At 40.9% G+C, this 26,987-nt stretch overlaps 1 protein-coding gene across 9 annotated transcripts in view; it reads left to right on the top strand.

Moving 5' to 3' along the window:
• The window catches only part of MANBA (mannosidase beta), a 66,065-nt gene that overhangs the window by 5,069 nt on the left and 34,009 nt on the right, over positions 1–26,987 (top strand). For all 9 annotated transcript variants that reach the window (XM_068136832.1, XM_068136834.1, XM_068136838.1 and 6 more), the window contains exons 2-9: positions 5,183–5,277; positions 5,772–5,877; positions 7,783–7,953; positions 10,862–10,985; positions 13,355–13,530; positions 16,589–16,699; positions 23,158–23,309; positions 24,373–24,490. In XM_068136832.1, coding sequence (XP_067992933.1) covers positions 5,183–5,277; positions 5,772–5,877; positions 7,783–7,953; positions 10,862–10,985; positions 13,355–13,530; positions 16,589–16,699; positions 23,158–23,309; positions 24,373–24,490 — 1,053 coding nt within the window. The remainder of the gene's footprint in view (positions 1–5,182; positions 5,278–5,771; positions 5,878–7,782; positions 7,954–10,861; positions 10,986–13,354; positions 13,531–16,588; positions 16,700–23,157; positions 23,310–24,372; positions 24,491–26,987) is intronic.

Below are 26,987 nucleotides of genomic sequence, written 5' to 3'. Positions count from 1 at the left end.
TGGCATGTACTGTCCAAGTACTGCGTGGTGCCATTTCTGCTGTCAGGTGACTATAAAATTTCAGTTCTGATGACTGTGGCTATTGTGGCTGGATTTTCTCATCTGCCAGCCCTTTGCATTCGCACAAAAAGGCTGTTTTGTCTTACTAGCTGTCACTTTGATTTGTACAGAACTATTATGGAGGGTCTGCAACTGTAATGCTAATAGGGGGGCTGGATAGTACTGCAGTTACTGCCTCGTTATACGAGGGCATGCTCTTGACACAGAAGGTTATAGTGCTCTTGGTAGTATTTGGATAGTAGAGGGGACAGAAACTTACTTATCTCAAGTGTTCCTTCTGCAGTTCTGTAATGTAGGGTGAATTTTTTAATATCTTGTTCTGCATTTGTATAAAATACACTGTTGTGTATTTTTTAACACTTCATTATAACTTACATGCTTCAGAGCAAGCCAGGTAAAAATTGCATTGGGTGTCGTATGGTTCTAACAGGTTAATTGTCATTCATTAACTAAATAGTTGATTAATGTAAATGTATTATTTTCTATGAAAACATTCCTGCTCTGCTGAGTCGTGTGAACATATGTGGAAGCATTCAAAAGCCTAAGTGAACCTTAGGATAGATATTAAAGGGCACTCAAGTTTATCTTTCAGAAGCCCATGAGATTAAAATAGATAAAACTTATAGTAGCCTCTTATAGGCAGCAGGGTATTCCAAGATTATTAAGCAGTAGGTATTAATATGCTGTTAATTTAACTCTCTGGTAGTATTTGGCTCAGAGTTCATCTGTGATAAATATAGCCTTGAACATAAGGTGACATTAATTTTACTGTTTTCTTAGAGTAACTGCTGAAACTGAATTACTTTAGGATGAAATTCCATAACTGATGTTCCAAGAACACAATCCATTCATCACTTCTGTTGATTCAGCGTGCTGAAAATTGTCCTGACTGCTATCACTTGAGATATCAAGGATGGATATAGACAAGTATCTTAACTATTTAGTTTCCAGTCTGAGGTTGGCAAGAGCAAAATCATTAAACTGTAAATCATGAAACATTACTTGCAAGTTTTATTTTGGCAACCTATTACATCAGCAGAATTTTCTTAAGGTGTGCATCATAAAATAGCAGCGGAGCATATTTATGAGACAGAAGCACGCAAGACAATTTCAAATTGGATCACAACAAAAGGAGGATAGGGGAAAGGAGTCTGATTTTTGTTCCTGTTATTAACATTTCATTTTATGACATGCCTGCCTGGATCCAGCTGTCTCTGTCTGGTACCATTCAGGTGTTTATGCCATGTTCCCCTGGACTCTGGTAGCACAGGTGCCTGACGCTGGCTCTTCATGGGATGAGGGTGTGCCTGGCGCAACTCACTCGGGCTTTGAGCCTCACTTCTGATGTGTGCATGTCTCATCCATTTCCTGCTTAGCAGGAGAAGCTCTTAGCTTGTATGACTGTAGCTTTGCAATATCCCCTTAAAATCATTGTAGGGAGGAGAGCTTCCATCTAGCGTCTGCTTGGCAGTGCTTTCAGCTTAGTGCTTGCAGTGCTTTTCGAGTCCTGCTGATGTCCTGTTACCCGAAATGGGAATTGCTTCCTTTTGATGCTCTGTAGCAGGGCCTTTTACCTCATCTTAGCAGGTGATTTGCTGCTTGCTTACAGCGCTGAAGTTGGGGGCAGAGAACATGCAGGGAGCTTGAGTGGTTCAGAATTTTTCCCCAGATTGCAAGGAACAGGAAAATGCAAGGATGTCACATTAGTGGGATCTAAAAATAGCTGTAATTGACTCCACTCCTTTGACTTGCTTCGAGGAACATGTTGAGCTAATGAATGTGAACTACCAACTTTGAAATTCTCCCAGTGCCCTGGGAGTTTTAAATTTATATATATGTATTTTTTTTTCTCCAGCTTTCTGTAACAAACCTTTAATTTTAATGTGAGCTGGTTTAATGTGGGATGAAATTCTGTTTCATACAAATCCAGTTTGATTTCTATAGGTACATCTTCCATCACTCAAAACAGTTGCATTTAATAATGACAAAGACAATATTCTTGCAAGTGTATTGGAAAAGTAATTTTCCTTTCCTATAGGACTTTGTTGTGGTCATACATTTCTCCTGAACTGTCTTAAAAATATTGCTTGATCATTGTCACATGGCTGATTTTACAAGCAACATTTGTCATGCTTAAAATGACTAACCAGTCCTAGCACTTAATAGCTTTTCTGTGTGATATGGAAGCTGTTTCACTGGTTACATAGCAGTTATTATATGTGAGCTGGTAACTTTCAGAGAAAAGACATATAACTAGAAGCTTCCTATCTAAAAAGGTGGATAGATGCTTGTGAGGAAGAAACAGTATTCCTGCGAGTCAGAAGGAGCTAATTAGCAGCTTCTCTTTCACATGGTTAAGCAGTCGGTGCATTTCTGCAAGTTTGAAGGCTTTAGCCTAATACAGAGGAAGGAAAAAGAATGTGCAGTAGGCTCTGAGGAGATTTAAACAAGCAGCTGTTTGTAAACCACTGCAGGAGCCCACCTGATGATGTATTTCCTGCCTCTGGTAAAACATTTCTGCAACCGGTTTAGTGTTCTCCAGACATTGGGTCTCCAGTAAAATCTCAGTATCCATGCCTTCTTGGAGGAACACTGCAGGTTTCTTTTATGTAGGCTCTTGATCTTTGACAGGCACTGATGTCAATTGTTTGACCACTAACTAAATGGGGTTTGGCTTCAGTCTGCCATTGCTAGTGCATTTCAACTTGCATGTTATATATTTCTGTTTCACACATGCAAGTGACAATGATTGAAATTTAATGTGCACACTTTCCAAAGCATAACCTAGAATCAAACAGTAAATAACATTAAAGCAAGACAGTTGTAAAAAAAACAAAACCAAAATATTAAAAAAGTACTTTTCATGGACATATTATGGGGGTTTTCATGGTCTCTGACTTTTGACACTTGCCTTTTGTTGTCTCAATACAGTAATCTTAACAGTCTCTTTTATGAGCCTGAATATTGCTTTTTAATATGTATTTATTAGCCCTAAGTTTTTCATCTTAATAGAAGTCTGAGATAAATTCCCCAAGTATTTTGCATATAAAAGTAATGGCATGGATATCTTAAAATCCAGTGATTGTAAGCTTGTGGTGACTTAACTTTTAGAGAATATACTTCTGTATTACCATGCAGAAGTCACACTTTTGTTGAGGTAACAAGACCTCTCCTTCCTGACTCTTACTGTCTCGTAGTAAGAAATTTGATTGTCTGAGCACAGCATGTAGAAGCAAGGCAACAACTTTCCCTCTGTGTGGGCTCAAAGAATTATGCTTATATTGCTGTGGGACTCCAGAAGAGCTTACGCTGCTGTGGGCAGTCACTTAGATGTTATGATTTTGCTCTGCTATGTAAATGGGTTTGTGTTTATACTGTGCAGCTTGACTCTATTAATTGTAAACAAAATAAAAGGTATGAAACAGTATTTTTTTCAGACAATATAAAGCTCAGAAGTATCCATTAGTATCTATGCTTCAGGATGGAACTCAAAAGAAGCTGGGCAGATTTTCTATGGTGTGAATCTGGATATTCAGGGCAGATGGTTAGCTTTGCTGGTACTGTAGAAGACTTGTTTCAAAGGGAACCTTAATAAAACTATGTTGTCTCTTAGATGAGTTTGAGTCACACAGTCCAGAAGTGATTAGTTTCTGTTTCGGGGAAGCAGTTCTGCTGTGCAGCTACTGAAGAGGATTGAACGGAGCTGTCAGTCGCTGACCCAGATACCTGCACTCTGTACTGTCTGACATTGGGATGTAACACTGCACGTTTCTGCTGGCTTTGTACGAGGCACGAGTTTTCAGGTCCACATAACTGATTCCTTCAGCCTAGGCGAGGAACATTGTAACCCACCATGAGGTAATAAATACAGCATGAAGCCAGAAAGGTCCAGGACGTAGCTGAGACCAGCTGTGCCTTTATTCTTCCTGGGTAGTGTGACTAAAAGGAAAAGAACACATTTGATGTAAATGCAGCATAATTCTCAAAAGTATTCATTTAATTTTATACAACAAAGCAAATCATTGTTTCTATTCCTTCTCTTCCTCCCTCCCTCCAAATGCAGTACTTTCATTTAAACTTACCACACGAAGGCTAATTGACAAGAAACAACCAGACTATTTGCAATTATTTTAAACTGTAGAGATTTGTTCACTTCTCTCCCTGGAGGCCTAAAATGCTGTTTCTTTGCCTCTTAAAATCCTACTAGACCTACTTTTTCCATCATTATCAGGGTGATCATGTTTCTGTTCCTCTCATTAAGTTATAAGATGTCTTGATTTTTTTTTTTTAAAATACCCAGCCCAGTCTTTTCTTATGTAAAAAAAACCCAAACAAATCCTGCTCCCTGTAGTTTCAGTATGAATGATTAGAATGGAATAGAATAGAATAGAATAGAATAGAATAGAATAGAATAGAATAGAATAGAATAGAATAGAATAGAATAGACTAGACCAGGTTGGAAGAGACCTTCAAGACCATTGCATCCAACCCATCATCCAACCCCACCTAATCAACTAAATCATGCAACCAAGCACCCTATCAAGTCTCCTCCTAGACACCTCCAATGATGGTGACTCCACCACCTCCCTGGGCAGCCCATTCCAATGGGCAATCACTCTCTCTGTGTAGAACTTCCTCCTAACCTCCAGCCTAAACCTCCCCTGGTGCAGCTTGAGACTGTGTCCTCTTGTTCTGGTGCTGGTTGTCTGGGAGAAGAGACCAACCTCTGCCTGTCTACAATCTTCCTTCAGGTAGTTGTAGAGAGCAATAAGGTCACCCCTGAGTCTCCTCCAGGCTAAGCAACCCCAGCTCCCTCAGTCTCTCCTCATAGGGCTTGTGTTCCAAACCTTTCAACTTTGTTGCCCTTCTCTGGACAAACAGAGGTTAGCAAACAGGTTTTGACCTATATACCTAAAGTCAAATATTACCAAAGCTTTGCTTTCACATATTCTTTCTAAGGTGAAAAGGAGTACCAGGACTAACTAAATAAGGTGGATTTTGCATTTGCAGACTGTCTGAAATAAGAAGTGCTAATCTAATGGTTATCATTATGCATTTCACATAGTAACTCCATTACTAAATAAGTCTTAACAATTTTTTGTTGTTGTTGGTCTGTTATTAGGATCCATACTATAGGTTTAATGATGTGATGTACAGGTGGATCTCATTGGATAACTGGACTTACAGCAGGACATTCAGAACTCCTTTTGACATCCGGTATGCATTAAAGATATGTCTAAAATAGTTCTGTGCCATCTTTCAGGCAGAATGGCTAGGTAATCCATCAGCTCAAAACCTGGTTAGTACTTTTGGATCTAATAAAACAAATTATGCAATAATGTGCAACTGCAAATCTGTTGCTAAAGTACACTTTGCTAGTTGCTTTTCCCTCTTGGTTTGTTGTATTTTTTTGAATTGTTTAAAATTATGTAGGAATTGTCAAGTAAGGAAGGATAATATTTAGGCTAGTTGGAAACTAGCCCATTTGATACCTGTTGGGGATGTGAACATGCTGGGTTGTAGTCTTGAGCCACTTCAGCTGTTATCTTACTTTGACTATTTAAAGATGTAATGTAGCCACACTAAGTCAGACATTTTTGGACAACTCCTGCTAAAGATAATGGCAATATACATTTTTATATTATGTATCCTGTATATTAGTAACTCTATATATTCCAACAGTTTTTTTATGCCTTTCTTACCGTCTGTAGAAAATGGCAGAAAGTGAATTTGGTTTTCGAGGGAGTGGATACAGTAGCACAGATCCTGCTCAACAATATCACTCTTGGGAGAACAGACAACATGTTCAACAGATATGTAAGTGATGTGTTTATTTCTGAAGGTAATTCTATTCCAAGACTCTTATGTGCTGAGCACTTTCAGCCCATTCTAGTACATATAAAAATATGTCTTTGGATGCAGGAAGTGTTCACCTGAGGATGGCATGTGTAATCAGATAACCATTAGAATGAGAAGTGTACTTAGATTTTCTGTAGCAGCAGGGACAGATGTATCTTGTTCTAAATGTGTGGATCCATGCAAGAGGATCAGTTCAGCTAATAATATAAGTCTTGCTTCTTGGGATCTGTCACAGCTCCCAAGAAAACCTAAGCTTAAATCTGTTATACTGGCTGTAAATCTGCTTACTAATTGGTATTAGAATGGTTTACATGTGAGTACTGAAAGGAAAGCCTTTGTTTCCATGCCTTTTTTTTCTGTGTTTATACCTAGGGTTTTGTATTTCTACTATTGGGCTTTTGATAACATTGTCTGGTGTTTTTGAGCTTAGCCTGTGTTAGCATGAGAGTACTCAACATGGAATGATCTTCAGAGTGACAAAAACATACAAGATAATTTTATAGCTTTAAACTGTAACGCTATTCCAAGTAATAGTATGAGGGACAATCTTTGCCTTTCCCTGAAAAGAATCAGAAAAAGGAAGAATTCAAGGAAGAATGTTAGTGGAGTAACTGAGTTACAAAGGAAATGTGATGTCTTCATGTCTCAGCATTTATCATTCTGGCAGATTTTATTGCAGAGGTACTGGCCTGAGACATGAAAGCCAGATTCTGCCACCTGCGTCTGTGTGACCTGGGACAAATCACTCAGTTTCTCTGTGACTTAGTCTTACCACAAGTGAAATAAGATTTTTTTTCATAGAGTTTTTATGAAATTGTAATAATTTAATATTTGGAGAGTATCTAAAGGATTGCCAACCACAGGCTCTGTAGAATTAGAAAGTGATGTTATTTTGCTCTTTTTTTCTGCAGTTTCATTCTGTCTCAGACTGTGATAGTTCAGGAAATGTCTTTCACTGTAAAACCAAGGATAGTGCATTAGACTGAGTTTAGGATTACTGTGACCCCGACTTCTGCTTTGTTCACTTGTTCAACGTGGCAATGACATCTGCAGGAAGGACTCTCTGAAGGCTCTGTGTGTGGGATGCTGTATGCTTTGTAATTTTCTGCTATATGCTGCAGATATAAGTGATGCTAGCTGGGCTGCTCACAAGTTGGAAAAAAAATTGTCATGACTTGGCTTGTCACAGATGAACTTTGTGAAGAAGAAGTGGGTATTAGCAGTTTGGAACCAGATTATCTTGATACAAGAGGATAATTCTGATACTGAACATTTATCCTTCTATCCAGCCACACAGAAGGGGATTTTGTGAACCAGTAAGGAAGCCCCCAAGTGCTTTATCATGGTGGCATAGAATGTGTATCTGTGTATGTTGGGGATGAGAGTGCTGGTGGCATGAACAGAGCTTCGCAGCATTCATGCAACAGGCAGCTCAGTGCTGCCAGCACAGGGGGAGTAGGGAGCACTCCTGTATAGAGCAGCTTTCTGACTTGGGATGGGTGTCTTTCTTAAGATGCAGATGAGTTTTGCATGAGGAAGGAGGGTAAAGGTTATGTTGCCTTCCTTATCCTTCAATCACTTCTGTGTGTAAGCAGTGTGCTGTGGACTACAGTGGGGTCTCAGTGTTGGGGCAGTAGTTTGCCCAGAAACATCTCCTTGCATCTGGAATGTTATGGTGTATTTTCTTTCTTTAGCTTAAGAAGTAGCTTTTCTTTTCCTTCAAAACCTGAGCTTGGTGAGACTTGGCTTCAAATGTCTTTGAATAATATATGTGCAGTTTTAAAATCCCAGTGTAACAGTGATTATAAATCTCATAAATAAATGTCATCACTGTAAAGATTTTCTTGTGTGTTCTTGACCTAGAGCTTTGATATTACCAGCGTGATCAGGGAGGTCAATTTTGTTGAGGTCCGTTTCTTGTCAGCCATTTCATACGCAGCAGAGCAGAGCAGATGTCACAAAGCATACAGCATACCCCCGGCGTGCCCTCCACCTGTGCAGAAAGGAGAGTGCCATGCTAATTTCATCAGAAAGGTAAGGGCAGAATTTTCTGTCTCTGGCTTCAGGCTTGGAAAGAGGAATGCACCGTGTGCTGTCCTTACAGATGTATTCCAAAACCTGCAATGTCATTTAAAAAGTAGGGCATATTTTTCATTGCAGCTTCCTTCTCCTGTCCTGCCCCCACCCCTGCCCTGAAACCTGCAATCCATTATGATGATAATACAAGAGGCAAATTTCATGTCTAGGTGATAAGAATGTTTAAAAGGCTGTTTTCATAAAGGATGCAGCAAGGAGATTTGCTGATAAGAGAGAAGGATAGCATTGGAAAATGTATAATCATTACATTTGGATCCAGTGGGTGGGTTTAGCAATGTATGCTGACAATAGAGTTCTCTGTTGCACATACCAGTGTGTATTGCCAAGGGTGCAAAAATCTCAGCCAAGCAGCTCTGTGAGTGTTTGCTATCGTTCATGTGCTGTGCTATTTATTCTGCGCAGCTCTGGCACGTCCCAAGAAGCGTTATCTAACAGAGAACCTGTTCTCATCTTATTACGGGTTGTGAAGTGTGACTTACAAGTACATGTTCAGTGAAAACAACGATGTAATGTGCAATTAATGAAGCTCAGAAAACTCTGATCTAAGACATGACTTCATCGCTGTTAAAACTTGCTCAAGGCAAACTATCACTTGAGTAGCATCTCATCTGCTAGCTTTGCAGCAGCTACAGGAGATGGCTAGGTGTTCATATTTTGGAATATCTCTTTTTGGGTGTTTTTGCATGTTTGTCTCCACTCAAATGCCTTTCTTGTTAATAATTTTTAATCTTTTCAGTAGAGTCCTTTTAGATCCTCCTCAAACAACACACACCCCAAAACAAAACAAAACAAAACAAAACAAAACAAAACAAAACAAAACCCAACCAACCAAAAAACCCCCACAACCAACAACCAAAACCAAACCACAACAAAACCAAACAAAACCCCCAAATAAACCAAAACCAAACTAAAAACCCCAACCCAAACCAGAAAACTCCACAACTAGAATCCTGTTAATCTAAATCTGGTTGTGACTTCGTTTAAAATTTGTTACTGGAAACGGGGACTCCACGTTGTCCTGGGACGATCCATCAGGATTAAGATGTTGTCTTTATTACCACTTGCTGCTGCTTCTATCTTCACTACATTTTGGAATCAGTTTCTTAGAAATCAGTGCAGTGAGGAGCTTGGAAGGAAGAAGGCACTTGAACAGCTGTAGACTTATTTATAGAGCAAAACTGGCCAGGACTGATTCTATGCTTTACTGAACTATACCTTTAAAATTGTAAGAGAGTACCTTAATGCCTTTGTTCAAAAGAGTTGTTTGACTGTGCTTGGAAGCTGTGCCAGCGAGTTCCAGAAGCATTTTTAGTTCCAAGTATATGGTAACAGCAGCAGAGATGTCATATTTGAAAGTAAACAAACATACGAGGACCTTGCTGAAGGAGGCTGGCTGCTTACCTTCCTAAACTAATGGTGAGCTGTTCACATGTTTGAAGTTCAGTATGAAGTGCAGTAAATGTGTCTGAATTGCAAAATGCAATACTTCACTGGTAATGTACTTCAGTGACACAAGCTCATGACAAACCAGTTCTGATAGCAGGCTCTGTAGCACTGAGTGAAACTTGGCAACCTATTAGTGCTTCCTTTGTTGATTTTTAATAAAGGGGAAATGACTGGCTTGTTTTCTAAGAATGTGTTAGCCTTGTTTTTACATTTGAAATAGGTACAGTGCTTGCTTCCTGGAAGGCTCTTTTGCAATTTGATAGGCAGGCAGGCTGACTCCAGCTATGCAAGGGATAGGCCAGCCTTGTGCAGTGTGGGTTGCCAAAATTAGTATGCCTTGGCTGTAAGTTATTAGTCTCTAAATTTAGAACTGTAGGTCACTGTACAAGACTTTAAGGAGATCTATTGTATTTGCTTTGTGGGCTAGGGCTGTCTGAAGCTTGGAGGGCAGCTGAATAGAAGTCTTCAAGGGGTTTGTTAACTAGAGGTCTGATCAGGTTTGAAAACACTAAATGTAAAGCAGTATAGGTACTTCACTGCCTGTCCAGCATTTTATAATTCGAACAGTTATTCTGATATTAGAACCAGAACTAAGCGATTTCTCAACCATATTTTTGTCCCCTTTGTTTTTGTACAAGGGAACCATAAAAAAGGGGAAAACACTGAAGACATACTCATCCCTTCCCTTGTACTAGCCTCTGGTGTTGCACCCAAAACCAGAGGATAAAGTATTTCAAATATAGCCATGATTTTTAACTTGATACTCTTCTTTTAGAATACTTGAACATTTGTATCCATCATTCTTCTGCTTGCTTTGTCTTTTAGGTATACAGTTAAATACTGGCATCAACACCTCAAACAATTCAGAGCTGAATTGAGAGTAATCTGCTGGCATGCTTTTTAAAAAGTTTTTTACTGTTGTGTTTTGGTTTGTTTGGGGTTTTTTTAGGTTTTGGGCCAGGTGGTGTTTTGCCATCTCACCAATATAAAATTTTGCCATATATGGGTGTTTAATATAGAAGAGTATTTTAAAAAAATAATAGATAGATATAGATATAGATATAGATATAGATATAGATATAGATATAGATATAGATATAGATATAGATATAGATATAGATATAGATATAGATATAGATATAGATATAGATATAGATATAGATATAGATATAGATATAGATATAGATATAGATAAAAAACATAGGGCATAGCAACAGAGTTCTGGTCAAGAAATAAGAGAAAAAATACTGTAGGTATTTCTGGGTTTGTGCCAGTTAAGAAAAACTCTTCCAATGCATGTCAATATTTTGTTTCTAGACAGCAAATCATTTTTATTGCTGGCAGAGTCAATGTCTTTGTGAAATATTGGCAATTGTAATGTAATAATTCTGTATTCCAGGAACAGTGTTCATTTAGTTGGGACTGGGGCCCTTCTTTTCCCACTCAAGGAATCTGGAAAGATGTTAAGATTGAGGCCTACAACCATTACCACCTGATTTACTTTTCTGTGACTTCTTTCTTTGGTAAGTCCTTTCTCTATTTTTTTATTGTTGTTTCCTCTTTAGAATACAAACCATTTTCTTGTTAAGCTCAACTGACTGTCAGTTTAGGAAAGGTTCTATTGTTTTAGTATGACTTTCTGTGTAGTTCTTACTACAGCACAGCTTTTTAGTCTTGAAACAGTACTGCAGCACAAACAATAGTGATTTCAAATGTTAGAATTCAGAATCTATGTACATGGAAAACCCCCAAAACCTGCAGCTGTAGTACAGCTGAGGTTAGGCCCTGTTCTGCTTTGAAAACGTCTTTTTTTATTGGCATATGTTTTCACCAAGACTTCCAATAGATAGGCCTTGCCTTGTTTCACCTCCATTTAAAACTAAGGCAAAGCTGCCATGGGAATGTAGTTTTGTGATGGGAAGACAAATGCACAGTGAGTAGAGTTTCAAGAGTTTTCAGGACCCAACATGAAGTCTGAGAGAGAAAAGCAGTTGTGCTACGCAAGGACAATTCGTGAAGGCTGCAATTTGAGAGGATAGCCTCCTGCATTCCTGCTACCTAACTTACTGAACCGGTTTCTTCCCTTGACATGGCCTTTGATATTCCTCTCCTTTGTCCTGACGATCATTGCAGCTGAGCAAAAGTAGTTCATTTTCTGTTGAAACTCTCTGTAGACAGTAATATGCCCCATTGCAGACCACCCACATGCTTTCTTTCACCGCCTGCCTGGTGAGCCAGTCTTCAGTGGAGTAAAGGCTAGCATGAGAGTCCTCTCCACTGGTTCGAAATTCAGCCCTTGGGAATAGAGTTGTTGTGTATGAATAAAAGAGGAAGACGTCACTGCCTGGTTGCTTTTAAAGCTTCCTGAAATAGCTGCAGGTCTTAGCTAGAATTAACGTGACTAGAATTTCCATGGAAAGCCCCAGCATAGGCTGTGTGCTCTCTAAAATTTAGTTACAGTGTAAATCTTTTCTGGTCCCTCCCACATTCCCACAACTCCACCTTCTGGTAAGGAAAGTCTTGCTCTGTAGATGAGCAGAGGGAGCAAACCCACTCCTGCAGAGAGGGGTTTGGAACCAGAGACAGAGCTTATTAGTATTCAAACATAATAATATTTGAAAAATAGAGAATAAATGAACAGCTTGAATTTAAGCTGCCTGTGCAGTTGCATTGCCCATCAGATTTGGTGTCATAGCATTCTGACCACTGAGTCTGTAAAAGATTTATTGTTCTTGATTTCTGGGCCTAGACCCCACAGTTCATGCAGTTGAGAGTGGGCTGAAAGTTCTGTGTGTCCTTGGAGGGAAGGGAAATCAGAGTGTCTTGGATGACCCTTGCAGGGTGGGTGTTTTTTTAACCTCTTCAACATGTCTGAAAATTGGTCTTCCCTGGGTAACACTGGGTGAATACAAACTTGGGAACACATTCCTTGTTCTTCATTCTACAAAAGACACTGAAAATCACACTGGGACTGAATGCAACTCTTTGCTTTTGGAGGGAGATCTCTTTCTGTCCTGGTGGAAGGAAAAGAGAAAGTAAGTCTATAGTAGTTTCTGTATGTAAAATGTGTCTTAGTTATAGTTTTCTTTGGTTTCTGTTTTATTTTCTTTTGCTTAGATGTTCATCTATAATATTTGAAGTATAGGATTATCCAGGCTATGTCTGTAGATAGGTAATTTAGTTGCTGAAGTTAATGGGACATGTACACATTAATGTTGAGTACCCTTGACCCTGGCTTGCCTTATCCAGTAAGTTCTGTAAAGGAGAGGACCATCTGAGGCAACTGTAGCGAGATATCAAGGAAGTCATTAACTTGTTTCTTCCACCACACTTTGGTGGCAGAAGGGACATAAAAGTACAGCCCATCAAGTCTAGACACAGTGGGCCCAATTCATCCCCAGCATAACTCCATTTATTTTGTCTAGTGACTCTGGGATGGATTCAGCTCATTTTCTGTTAATACTGTTTTTGTTTCACTGACAAAAGTGATTGTACTGCCTTGTGATTACGATCTTTCCCAAAGAGTACCATGTTCATATGAGTGCTGACTAAAAGCAAATAGAATGTCTGTGGAAGTTGGTGGGGAAAAAAATCCTTCCTAATGAAGTGCCTGGTGGCATGGTCCCTGATTTTGTGCAGAACTATGAAAAACCTCTGGATGGCTTTTGAATGAAAAGAAGAGAGAGTTATGAAACATAAATCATATTGATTTGACAGATATCAAGGGCACTAAGCAAAATGATTAATCTCATTGGGCTGTTTCAATCACAACTTGAGAATTGTTAAATTTAATCTGAGGTGTTTCAATTATTTCTTTGGTGAGAGATCATTTTAATGAACAGGCATATAAACACAATTCCTGAATTCCCATTTTTTCTCCCCCTTTACTTAGTAAAGAGTGCTCAGCAGTGGAGTCTTGAAATTGAGTCTATTTTTGATGTAGTCACCTCCAAGCCAGTTGCAGGTCTTGTGACTGTGGACATTCCCAAACTGCAAACACAGCAAACATTCAGTGTGAAGCTTCAACCTGGAGAAGGCAGCATTGTGCTGCTTGTAAATATCAACAAGGTAAGGAGGTGTGTGTGGAACCCTAGCAACTGCAAAATGTTTCCTTTTGTTTCCAACCTGTATTTCTGCCTCCATGCCAGTTTTAGGCCTCCCTCACCTTCCTTACTGTATTCCTGACTTTTACAGCAGTTCTGTGCTCCTTGCAGGGTAGGAGAACAGTTCTTTTCCTCTCTAAAAACTGACGTCTTTGGGGCTATGTAGCTCAGTGTCAAAAAGGTGATGAAGCCTTTCCCTTACTGCATAACAAAAAGATCACGTCACCAGATTACCTGTGCACTTCACTTTACTGGCAGTAGGTATCTTGTGTTCCATGCTATTGTTTATGGGACTATTTGGGACAAAATAATACAATATGCATGGTACTCCCATGAAAGAGAGGAAACGTTGCTCAAACCTCTCAGTTGATAGTCTTTCAGGTAAATAAAAGCAAGAGTGCTCCATGAGGAACTTGTCTGGCAGTATGATTGCTGGAAATTTTGTGGAGTAGCACTTCCAGACATTGACTTGTGTCCCTTGGGTGGACAAAACTCAGGGGGGATTTTAGAGAAGTTAAGGATGGTCTAATGAAGAGAGAACTCAAATGAGAAATGATGAATTTGATATACACCACAGTGATGAAAGAGAAAAGAACTGGTCTGCTGGCTACCTTTAGTGGCTGTTGGGAAATGATCTGGTGGCAGACTGAATTCACCAATTATTTAACTTCTATAGAACTTGGTTTGTTTGTGTCTTTTTTGGAAACTGTTAAGTTTTATCACACAAGTGCAATTAAGAAAAGATATATAGGCTTGAGAGATGCAAAAAAAATTAGCTGGTCTGTTCTAGCTGACAAGTAGGTAGATGTCCTGAATTAGGTAGTGAGCCCAGTGTGGCAGAAGGAAGCATGAACTTCTTCTTGGCTTCCTACTGAGAGAGCAGGTCCCTAGCAGAGCCAGCTTTGCAGAACTGAACCTGACAGCAACAGGCCTGGGCCAGTGGGCAGGATGGGAGCCCTGGCAGACACAGCAGCAGCAACAGTTGATGGTGCTATCCTTTGCAGCTAACAGCCTGATGGGAGCTGCTCTCTGCTTCACTGCTTTAGGGCACAGTCAGATTGTGGGTGAGCCATGCACTGTGAGTGGGACTTCAGGGCTTTTGACAGTTCTGACAGCTAATAACATTTGAGGGTCTGGCCTCAAACCTCTGAATATTTTCCTGGCTCCACTGGTTTTCTCTGTTGCTGTGGAATGGTGCATTTGTTCCCTCACCAGTCTGAATGCATTATACGTGTATTTGCAGCTTCCCATGTCAGTTGTCTGAGTGGAGAAAAAGCACAGGTTAAAAGGCAAGCAAGGTATTTGTGTTCTAATGTGCACACTCAGTGACTTGCATCCTTATGTGATTTGGTTTATTTTGACAAGAAAGCATAAAAGCACACAAATGTCATTTTTCTAACTGTTGTCATCTGGCATGCAAGTTGCATGAGTGATTATACTACCCAGTTTAATTTAAAACAATCATTAGTCTCTGCTTAGCCTTTTCAGGGATCACATTAAGCAGTCCCTGCAATGTGAAACTTCTGAAATGATTTTGCTTTAATTACCCCACCCCCAACCTCAGAAGAAATCTGTTAGCAGAGTGTGACTGCAAGTTTGAGAGGAAGCACTTCCTTCAGAGCAGCAGCAACAGTGTTTTACTATTCTTTGTAGACAAAAGGCTTTGCTGCATGAGTCCGCATCAGCTGATTTTACAAGGAGTCCTGCAATGTGTTCCATTTATCAGTGAGCCTGTGGGACTGTAGGACAGACTTGTGTACCACATACTAAACAGTAAGCCCTCCGCAGACATTTATTTCTAGTTGAGAGTTTATTGCAGGTTATGTTGGGAAGTCAGTAAGAGTTTGAGTGGTGCCTATCACCCGAGATGCGTAGCAGCAGTCTTGCTACAGTTGCCACACAAAGTGCTGTGTTGCTAACATGACAGCATTTTGCTTGTCAGCTAATGGTGGGCACGGGGATGACATCATTAGTGGCCAATGGGACACTCTGGCCATGGCAGGTGGCTGCCAAGGCTCCCTCATTGTGGAGGCCCACGCTGATTTTGTGCTTGCATTTGTAACTGTGCAAAACAGAGGTTAGTGCTTCTGCACAAGCAGTTGTGATAATTCTCTGCTGGGGAAGCTGAAACATTAGTAGATACATTCATGATTGTGTCCAAGTATGGCTACAGCAAAACATACTGTTGGGCTGCTCTCTGGTTTCATTTTGTTTGAAAAGACTGAGGCACTCCTTACATGACTCTATTCAGTCCTGATCCCTCCATTGTTTGGTTGAATGTATTATTGCTTGCTTTCCACAATTTTTGTGTTGTGCACTCAACTGGCAAAGGGTGGCAACGGGGTTGGGCAGTGGAGGTAGGCTGCTGGAACAAAGATATAAATATTACTTTGTGACTAGAAAAATGAGAAAATTAAATTGTCCTGTCACCCTAGAGGTAGATTTTTTATGGTTGCAAAAATTATGGAGTACTAATGACATGGTTAGGAAGCATGGAGGTAAAGCAGAAAATGCTGATGAGAAAGGATAAAGCTTACCGGCTGACTTCAAAGCTTGACCCAAGTGAAGCAGTCACTGTGGTCACATATTGCAAAAGTCACAGCTGAAAGGTGTCACCTCTGTATACCGAATGTTGTGTATCATAAATGTAAGGGTTAGTGAGAAGGGGGATGTGATAGAGAGGCTAGTCAACATTTGCCCCGACAGATATTTGAGGTTTGGAGGGACATTCTGTCAGCATGCCTCAGCTGAGGGGTAGCAGCTAGATGTGTACACGTGCACATGGCCTGTTGTGGACACCAGGTGAAGGGATAGCCTAAACTTCAGTAGAAGAAGTTGCCCTTCTGTCTTGAAATAATTTTTACCTCAGGGCTGCAGCTGGAGAGATCCTCGTTACCATGGCTCAGCTGAGGCACGTAAACTCATTAGACTTGTGGTAATTCACTCAGTTATCTGAGCCCCTAAGGGCATCATCTGCTTCCTTCTATACATACTGCTTTGACTTTCTCTTTTATATGTTCAAGAGTTCTACAGTAGAGGCTTGGTGGCCAAGTGGGCATGGAAAGCAAACTGGATACAACATGACAACAACTTTCATCATGGAGGAAGGATACCAGATTGAGAAATTTTCAAAGGTAAGCCTCTCAGCTTGATTACAGCTGGCATCACATTGTTACTGTTAGGACATCTGCTCTGCATAGCAGGTATCTAAAGCTCTTAAATGTTTTGTGAAAATGCTAATGAGAATTGATATTTTTTCTTAATGTCACAATGTATGTTTACATGTTTTCTGGTAGCCTTAGCTTGTGTGGATGCCTCTACTTGCAGACTGGAATATTGCTTACACTTTGTTGGAACCATCAGAAAGAAAAAGATGTTTACTTCTTAAGTTTTCTGTCTTTTTAAACTTGTTGTAACACGCCGATCGCTTTGTGTCAGGCACTTTGGAAAACCCTTTGAGATTTCTATAGGTCATGTGAAGGTTTATTACTGAGACTTTTCTTGTTAATTCACTGTTTAAAATAATTGTGGGAGAGATGCTTTCCTGAAAGGATAGCATTCATTAAACAGAATGTGATAGATGTGCTGGAGCATCTTACCTGAAGGGAGGTTGTAGCCAGGAGGGGGTTGGTCTCTTCTCCCAGGCAACCAGCACCAGAACAAGAGGACGCATTCTTAAGCTGTGCCAGGGGAAGTTTAGGCTGGAGGTGAGGAGAAAGTTCTTCACAGAGAGAGTTGTTAGCCATTGGAATGTGCTGCCCAGGGAGGTGGTGGAGTCACCATCCCTGGAGGTGTTCAAGAGGGGATTGGAGGTGGCACTTGGTGCCATGGTTTAGTAGTCATGAGGTGTTGGGTGACAGGCTGGACTTGATGATCCTTGAGGACTCTTCCAACCTTATTGATTCTATGATTCTCTAAGTATGACCATCAAAGTAACAGTTGGCTCTTGTAACACACTGGCTGTCTAGTTACCTGTTTGTTTTCACTAAGAAGCTTAGAAGAGGTAATTTTCAATTGTCCATTTAAAAAAAAGTCATACAAATGAGACTGAACTCCTTATACCATCAATGTGTGGAAACAACCAAGTAAATTTTTCAACACTTGTTAGGTGGTCCTGATGTGTGTTGTTTCATAAACCAATCTGGTCACCAGGCATCAGAACCTGTCATTTCCTGTAACATTCAGACACATTCTATGAAAAACAGTGCTTCTGGAGCTCCAGTCTTTAAAAGGCTAGCCCTTAGTTTAGGCAGTCATAATAATATATTTCTTTTTTCATTATTATTAGCAGTTTAACTTTGAAACTATTAAAAAAACCATGCCAGTGAAAGACTAGTGCAGGAAATATGAATATAAAGCCTCTAAAAAGGAAAATTCTCTTGTTGCTGTGTGAAAACTGCACAATAGCAGGAAAATCTCATTGATTCCACTTGGGTAGTTGCGTCAGGATGTTTCATGGAGCCCTGTGGCACATGATCATAGGGACTTCATGGTCTACAGAAGATATTCAGAAGCCTTTTCTTTGTTTCCCCTTAAGGGGGAAGGGATGGGGGAAGCAAATGAACCACACAGTGGGCATTAAAAATAAACAGCACATAAAACCTTCTCAGATTCATGACCTAAAGTGTAGTCTTCCTTTTATGTGTTCTGAGAAGCTCTTAGATTCTGACAGACACACACCATCACCACTGCCCCCCTGCCCTGAGCTGCATGAGTGGGAAAAGGCTCCATGCTTCATAAGCATTTTTTTCATGTTCTAGCACTATTTGCTCTCATGTCAGCAGGGCTGAATCACAGTGTTCATATGGTTTAATAAGAACTTGGAGTAGTTCAGGAGATACAATCAGGGATAAATGTTCCTGTGAGCTATTGTTCTGTTGCATTCAGGTGGGTTACATTTCCCCTCTTCTTAAAGAAAATAAAAATAGGGGTGAGACTTTCCATGAGTGGTTTGTCTCCATGTGAATGTCTACATAACTTTGCACAGGACAGAACTGAAGGGTTGAAAACTGTGTATGTGAGAAAACAGCTTGGTCTTATGTCAGATTTGGCTTTGGCAACACTTAGTTTGAGCTGCTGTTTCCTGACATGTTAGAGTAATCTCCAAAACATTAACTAATCCTTTGGGAAACCGTCTGGGAAGCCTCCCAGTATGTACTTGTGGGAGCTTACAGAGCTCTAGACAGCTATGCTGGGAACCTTTGGCTGAGGGAAGTGCCTACTTACTCCTGTTGAGTGTAGCAGAAACTGATACTGCATAATGCCAACATGCAGGACAGGGTTGGTTTTGCTTTTGTTTTTCTACTTGAATACTTTGGCTTAGAGTTTGTTTCTCAGGATAATGTGCAAGAAAGTCATAGCCAGAAGTTACCTCAGAACAAAACTGGTTTTCTTGAGGGAGAGTCTATTCAGGTCTGTTTGCTATTGATGTTTTTTCCTTCTTGCCGTGCCTGTATAAAGGAATTTGTTACCTCTTTCATTGCCTCATAAAGCATTGGTTTGCTTTTCAGTTCTTCCCCACCTTTCTCTATGCTTATTTCTTCAGCACTGTAATTGGAGGATTTATTTAATTGAGGCTATTTTAGTACGTGAAAGATCTTATCCTCTAGCTGTCCTTCCCTTTTCCTCCTCCAGGTCTTTTACAGTATCTTCCAGAAGTCTTTGCTTTTGGCTTTGTAGTTTTCACACTGCTTTCATGCTGTGTTCTAATTTGTTAGGTCACTTGGGCATTCTGTGATTTTTATTTCAGCTCTAGGCATCTTCATCCCCATTACCTTTCCTACTGCTAAATCTGGGAATGCCAAATGTGATCCACAGGCCACTTAACTGGGTGCAAAGCCTTTTTATGTGACTTAAAAACACAGGTATCTGTCTCATAATTGTTCACAGAACCAGCTGATTGCTCTGTGGTTGCTAGAAGGCCTCTTCTGTGTTATCCAAGACTGGGAGAAAGCTTCAGTCCTCAGGCAGCAGGGTCTGTCAGATTTCAAGGTGGCCAAAGTCTTGGTAGACAGAAAGGCACTTAACCAAGGATGCCCAGTGCTAGCTGTCTCCCCATGCCCTTCTTTCACCCCCACAAGGCATAAGGAAGTTGCTGCAGGAGCAGGAAGAGGTGCTGTTACTGGTTGGGTGCCTGGGGACCAATGAAGTGGGAACACAAAGGCCCTGAACTCTGGAGACCTGGGACTGTGAGATGGGTCTGGGGAGCTTGCTCCTGCTGTATGGGTGGTCCTGGCTGGTTGTTTCAGCCTCTTGGATTGCCTTGGATTTGGCCAGTTGCTTGAGTTCCACTTGAGCATGAATAAAGCAGTATCACATTACTTCTGTTAGTAATATGAATACTCCATTACAAATGCACTCTGAGACAGTACCAGCCTGCCTGGTGGCATCCATTATAATGACCTCCCAAATATTTTGAGGGCCCCAACTATAACTCTCCCTTTGTGCCACAAAATAGAGTTACACTTATGACTGAGGAGGTTTTCTCCAAGTAATTGAATTCACTAGATGAAGGCCAGAACTTTTTTGCTAGTGCAGTATTCACAATGTAGTTGTAGCCTTCAACAGTTAGAATGACCAGGAAATTTGTATGCAATATTGGTTATATTTTGTTCTTCTAACGTTAAAATCTGCAAAATGCTAGGAGTGGGTATAAGACCCTTGTCCTAAAGCTTAAGTTCATCTTGCCAGTATATATTTAACCAACTCGGTGTGCAGTAGGATCATAGTAGAAGGCAATGAGGCACAGAGGTGTTGGATGGGCAGTTTCCAAAGGCTTCTCTGTGGTTTGACTTTGTAGGTTGGTTGGGGTTATTTTCTGGCTGAGAATTTCTTTAGTGGTGTGGATGCTGAGCCCCACTTGCCGTTAATCTGGTGTTTCCCCTGGGACAGCACTGTGAAACACTTGAGGATGTGGGGAAAGGTCCATTTTAATTTTTTAAAAAATTAATTCAGTTTCTATGTCTTGGTCATTGTCATGATGCAGAGGGATTTAGTTTGAGGTCAGTGATCTATGCCTCCACTCATGCTTTTAGCTTGTCATCTACATTGTCTCTATCCAGATGTTTAGTAATTGTCCAGTTGATTAAGAAGTGCCAAAAGGCTCTGCAGAGGGACCTGGACAGATGGGCAGAGTCCAACGGCATGAGATTTAACAAGTCCAAGTGCCGGGTTCTTCACATTGGCCACAACAACCCCAGGCAGTGCTGCAGGCTGGGGTCAGAGTGGCTGGAGAGCAGCCAGACAGAAAGGGACCTGGAGGTACTGGTCGATGGCAGGCTGAACATGAGCCTGCAGTGTGCCCAGGCAGCCAAGAGGGCCAATGGCATCCTGGCCTGCATCAGGAACAGTGCGGCCAGCAGGAGCAGGGAGGTCATTCTGCCCCTGTACACTGCACTGGTTAGGCCACACCTCGAGTACTGTGTCCAGTTCTGGGCCCCTCAGTTTAGGAAGGAGGTTGACTTGCTGGAACGCGTCCAGAGAAGGGCAACAAAGTTGGTGAGGGGTTTGGAACACAAGCCCTGTGAGGAGAGGCTGAGGGAGCTGGGGTTGCTTAGCCTGGAGAAGGGGAGGCTCAGGGGAGACCTTTTTGCTCTCTACAACTACCTGAAGGCAGGTTGTAGACAGGTGGATGTTGGTCTCTCTCCCAGGCAGCCAGTACCAGAACAAGAGGACACAGTCTCAGGCTGCAGCAGGGGAGGTTTAGGCTGGAGGTTAGGAAGAAATTCTATACAGAGAGAGTGATTGCCCATTGGAATGGGCTGCCCGGGGAGGTGGTGGAGTCACCGTCATTGGAGGTGTTCAGGAGGAGACTTGATGGGGTGCTTGGTGCCATGGGTTAGTTGTTTAGGTGGGTTGGATTGGTTGATGGGTTGGACGCAATGATCTTGAGGGGTCTCTTCCAACCTGGTTTGGTTTATTCTAAATGATTTATTATATTAAAAAAAAAAACCCAAAGCAATGATTTTATCTTCTCTATTACTAGAAATAATTTTCTATCTATCTGTATGATTTTCTGATAAGCCCAAAGTTTAAGAAACACAGTTCCACAGTGCGATTCGTTACTTCCTATTTGAACTTCAGCCTTGTTTGCTGTATGAAGTAAAGAATTGCATTTATTTTAAAGACAGGTGTATCACTTGCACTTAACTATGGTAATATTAGCCTGATTTGCTGACAGATGCTTGTCTCAACTGTAGCTTCTGGCAAGGAGAGAACAGGCTGTACTTTACAGGCTGACCTTTTGAAAAGGTGTAGCAAATAGTCATGTGAGGGAGGAGTGGTTGCTATTTTAGGGGGAGTCTAGAAAGAGCAAGGTTCCTGCCTTCCTGACCCAAACTTGTTGCTTCTTGCTCTGTGAAGTGGCTGAATTTTGCTGTTAGCTTTCCTTTGCTTTAATTTCCCACTTGTCTCCTGTGACAATGAATAACCTATACCAGATAGGACAGAAAGAAAACCTTTTTTCTAGATAAGTTAATCTGGGATAAGGATGCAGGAGAAAAGTCTGAAATCTCTCCAGAAGAGGTATTTCACAGAATAGTAGGAGTTGGAAGGGACCTCTGGAGGTCATGGAGTTCAACCCCCCTGCCAAAGCTGGTAATGCTTTGCAGCTGTGCAGGAGCCTAATGTGGCAGCTGCTCTGCATCTGCCCTGTAGCAGGTGGGGAAGACACCTCTACAAATAAAGGCTCAGAGCAAAGTGTTATCACTGTGGAGCTGGCTGTGCTTACCTCAGTGCAGTCAGGATACCCCCTCAGGGCAGTACTGTTGCTTTGACTTAAGTAAAGTCCCAGAAGATGTCCTTACTGCTGCAGGTGGAAGAAAAGCTCTCAAAAAAAAAAAAATCAGGCTGGACATCTTCTGGGACTTTACTGCAGTCCACAATGCCAGATACTAGGCTAAAAGAGCAGCTTTTATTTGGGATAACCTTTAATACCTTACCCTGAGTTAGTGATTATTTAGCTGAACTAGTCTCTGAGACCTTATTGCTGATCATGCTGTTCAAACATACCTGCAGTGGCTGGAGGGCTGTTTGCTTCCAAACCAGCATTTGTGTTTGCCTGTGTATCCTTGATTATTATACTATTATCTTATATATATAATACTATTTAACGGAAGCAAAAGAGTACTTTGCTTTTACTAGATGAAACTGAAGATGGGCATTCAAGGGGAAGGCCTGTGGCTGGGCTGCTGCTGCCTTCTGTAAGGAGAAAATGGTAGATTAGATGGCTGTGTCTGATCTAGTACAACCAACTGCTGTATTCCTCTCACTGTTCTCAGTTGGGCTTTTGACTGAACTCTGCAGCAAGCACACACCCACCTGTCTCTCATATATCCATGTGTGCTCATGTGCGTGTGCTTTCTCCCTCCTGTAGTGAGAGAATAACTTTAAAAAGTAAAGTTTTGTCAGAAGGGTTCTTTATAGTCCTGTAACAGTGTGTTTTAATCAAGCAGGAATTTAGAGAGGCGAGCATGTATTTTGATTCCTTGATGACTTCTGAGCTGTTAGCATTCAGCTGCATACCTTTTATAATGGCTCTCCTTATTTTGTTTTATTTTTGTCTGCTTTAAATCTAAGTTTTGTGTCTTCACAGGCCTATTTTCGGACAGTAGAACTTGTTCAGGAGCCTATTCCTGGCTCACCAGGTTTGAGTTTCTACTTCAGAATCAATGGGCGACCCATTTTCATTAAGGGCTCAAACTGGATTCCGGCAGATTCTTTCCAGGACAGAGTGACCTATGACACGTAAGCCACATTTGATGTTGTCTAAGGAGAAAAGATGGTGGGTTTCTCCCCTTGATTTTCTATCCACTCTTTACCAAAGGGTGATGTTAGTGGGTGGCACTCTTTTCAAGGTAGGACACTTAATTGTTGTGGGTTGGGAGCCTTAAAGTAAGGGCTTAATTAACATTAGTAGATCTGAGTGACGTTCAAGGCACGTAAGTGCAATAACTGATGGGAAGGGGGTGGTTTGCTGCCCACAGGTTATTGGCCTTTTGAGTATTTGTAGAGATGTCTGATCCTATTGCCAGGGACAAGTTCATTGGTACTTGGATAAAGTACACTTCAGCCATGTCCTAACCCATTTCGTTCAGGAAGACACAAATGCACAGCAGCCTCTCCCTTTTTTCCCCTCTTTGGTCCAGGCTTCATTAAAATGCAAGATGCAGGTGGGATAGTGTCCATGCTGTGCTTTGACTGAGATTGGCTCTGGGTAGTTGAGGAACTGGGACAACAGAACATGCTGCAGTGTTCACTCATGCAGTTTAGAGGCTACCAGCATGATTAAGCAATGGCTTAAAATGAGATTTTAGAGCCTCAGTCTTTCTTTTCCTCATCTCACTTCCCCTTTCTCACTATGTGCTGTGGAACTCAGGAAAATAATATTAGATTTCTAAATGTTTAAAAGAGGATTTGAGTTTGAGTGATTGATATTTAAAGCAAATAATACCTAAGGTGTAAAGAAGATCGTTAATAAAATATAGTATTTCTATATCTGGTTCTGCCAGTACTTCTGTAGAAGCACATGCTTGTGTCCCTCCATCTATTTCATAAGTGTTAACAAGACCATATAACTTCTGCTTCCCACATAAATTGCTTTTTGAGAGCTCAGTGCAGACACACAGGCTTAGAAGGTATCAGAAAAGTCTGGTTTCTGTCAGAACTGTAAGTGTTGGATTGCCTGTTAATGATAAATGTTTGGGGGTGGGAGGATGCTGGGATTTTTTTGTGTGTGCTACAACATTAGAAACTCTTAAGTGATACAGTTTCACCAAACTTACATAAATCTTCCTTTTGTATTTGACAGATTATGGCTACTCTTAAAGTCTGCTGCAGATGCTAACATGAATGCTCTTCGGGTTTGGGGAGGAGGAGTGTATGAGCAAGACGAGTTTTATGACATTTGCGATGAAATGGGAATCATGGTAAAAACAAACACAACATTGCTGAAAAACTGACAGGAGCTTGTTCATTAACAGTGGACTTTTATTTACAAAGGAAGAGACTTAATACATGAGTTCTAGCTGTCTTTCCAAAGGATGTGGTAGAGTACCAACCTGAGAAGTCAGATCAGCCTGGTTTTTGTATTTGTTTTAATTTGAATGCTTCCTGGTTGCTGAGGCTGGCTGTTGAAAGTGGATGTGATACTTTGGAGACTTTATATTAGAACCCCACCTTGTCTTTTCTCTTGTTGTGAAGGCTACAACTCTGTTCCACTCTCATCCCCACTCTCCTTCCCAATCCAGAATCTCCACTTCATCTACTCTTCCTTTCCTCCTCACTCTCTTTGCCCTGCCTGTCTCCTATCACGTTTTACAAAATTAGATCAATAGAACTGTAGCTTTAACTTTCTGTCTTCTGGCTCTCTTCAGACCAAACCTCCCATCTTTATATTTTGTATCTCTTTCCAAATTCTGTTTCTGACGAGAACAGAGACAGGGACGACAGCACTCAATATGAGTGATAGTAATCATCCAACTTTATTGTTCCACACTTCATTATTTATAGTCTTATCTTATGCATAGTTAATTCTATTCTAATTTAACACATACTATTGGTTTCTCTCGAAAAGGTTACATCATTGTTTTCACTACTCTGTGGATTTTTTCTACTCAGTCTAATTGCTCTTTTTCCCAGATCTCGCCTCCTCCTTATCTTGTTTGCCTCTTCTCAGGGGCAGCTTCACCTCAGCATACCAAAGCAACCAGCACTTCCCCACAGCTCCTACTCCATTGCTATATTATCAACAGAAACTCCTTTAAGGCCTAAATTGCACAGGTGTTCCTGGTACTCATGTCCCCTCTTGCTTAAACCAAACCCCAACGTATTTCTTAATGTCTTGGGAAGGAATGAGAGAAGAAATACATGGCTGAGGTGCTAGTGATGTCACTTAGTGCAGGAAGATGTTCTCACTGTAATAATGAGCACAGTAGAAGAACTTTTGTGGAGTGCAGGCATCAACATGGACTTGCAACTGCCAGATAGTTGTGAAACAAGTAGTGCATGGCAGAGGGCTTATTCACAAGATCAAAAAAATACTTTCTTCCATATCAGGCAAACCTTGCGGCCCTGCAGCTGTGTTGAGGGCTTACACATGTGAGAATGGCCCTGCTGAAGAAGCTGAATGATTGAATATATGTCCCAGATGATACAGAAAGGTCTTGCAATCTGATCTCAATGAGGATTTAAAGCCAGCTATATTTGCATTTTGTGCTTTCAGCCACCTCTGAGTTATCAAAACATTGAAGAAGGTAGTCATGCTTTTCTGTGCTTTGGAAGAGCTGAAAAGGCCTGGATGTTTTTTATTTTTAACCAATAATATTTGATTTGGCCTGAAGCCAAGCATGGAAGGCCTTATCCTAAGGGCCATTCTCAACAAGCTGTAATTGAGTATAAATGTAGCTGTAAGGGGAACACCTGCTGCAAACACTGATAATCCTGGACGAGTAACTTTGATTATATGAGCTTGGAGGCACAGCTTAATAAGTTTTGATGAAATAGTGACTAGATGAGTGAAGACCAACTTGCATCCCAAGTCTCCAGCATAAAATTCAGGGAAACAGAACTGATACCTGGCTGCCTTCTACTGTGTGAGCTTGAAATAAAACAAAATGTTACATCTATTTTAGTCACTGAATGAGTGCCCTGATTTCCAGGGCTTCTGAGAGCTTACAGTTCTTTCATTTTTGACACCAGGCACCTAAGTAGGCCACTCAGATCTGTGCCTGTACAATGCTCAATGTAAGATTTAGATCTTATTTAGCAGCCAAAATAGCAAGTGAATGCAGAAAAGCAGATCCTTGTTCTGGAGGAGGTGGTGCTGGAGGCTTTTGGTTTTGTTTCTTCTTCTGGTCTTCCAAAGGCTTAACAGTACATCAGATCAAATTAAAAACAAACATACAACAGTGATAGCTCACTGAGGAAGAGAGCAAGAGAAACTTTCTTTTTATGGAGAGATTTGACTAAATGATTCCAAGTGATTTTTCAGCAGCAGCTTTGCTCTTTTTGCACAGTGCTAGGATTGTAACAATTCTTAATAAATCCATCACTCCCTGCTGTCCTGTTTCCTATCTTTGGTTTTCCTGGTGAGGGTATATTGAGGAGAGCAATGGAAAAGTATGTTCCCACTGCTAGGAAAGCACAATTGTGTGAGGAACTGGTCTGGCTCTCTTCTATGTAGTATGGTGTTTGAAAAAGTGTAGTATTCTGCAGACCCCTCTAACATGCTCTGTCTGGAGATCTTTCTGTTGAGAAAGATCTGGCTTTCAGATAGTCTACCAGGAGACTGAAAAAAACCAGAACAGGTATACAAGAAGTGTTACCCATCTCAGTGGGCTTCCCCCCCCCCCCCCCCTTTTTTTCTTCCTCATTCTTCTCCTTCAAGTAGAAATAGAGGTCATTGTTGAATTGAAAGGCTTGCTG

The sequence above is a fragment of the Melanerpes formicivorus genome, unplaced genomic scaffold (genome assembly GCF_026170545.1).
Source record: "Melanerpes formicivorus ecotype bairdi unplaced genomic scaffold, bMelFor1.0.p_v2 SCAF_4, whole genome shotgun sequence".
In the NCBI taxonomy this organism is placed as follows: Eukaryota; Metazoa; Chordata; class Aves; order Piciformes; family Picidae; genus Melanerpes; species Melanerpes formicivorus.
The sequence above is the reverse complement of the archived record's forward strand: the minus strand, read 5'-3'. Positions and strand labels throughout refer to the sequence as shown.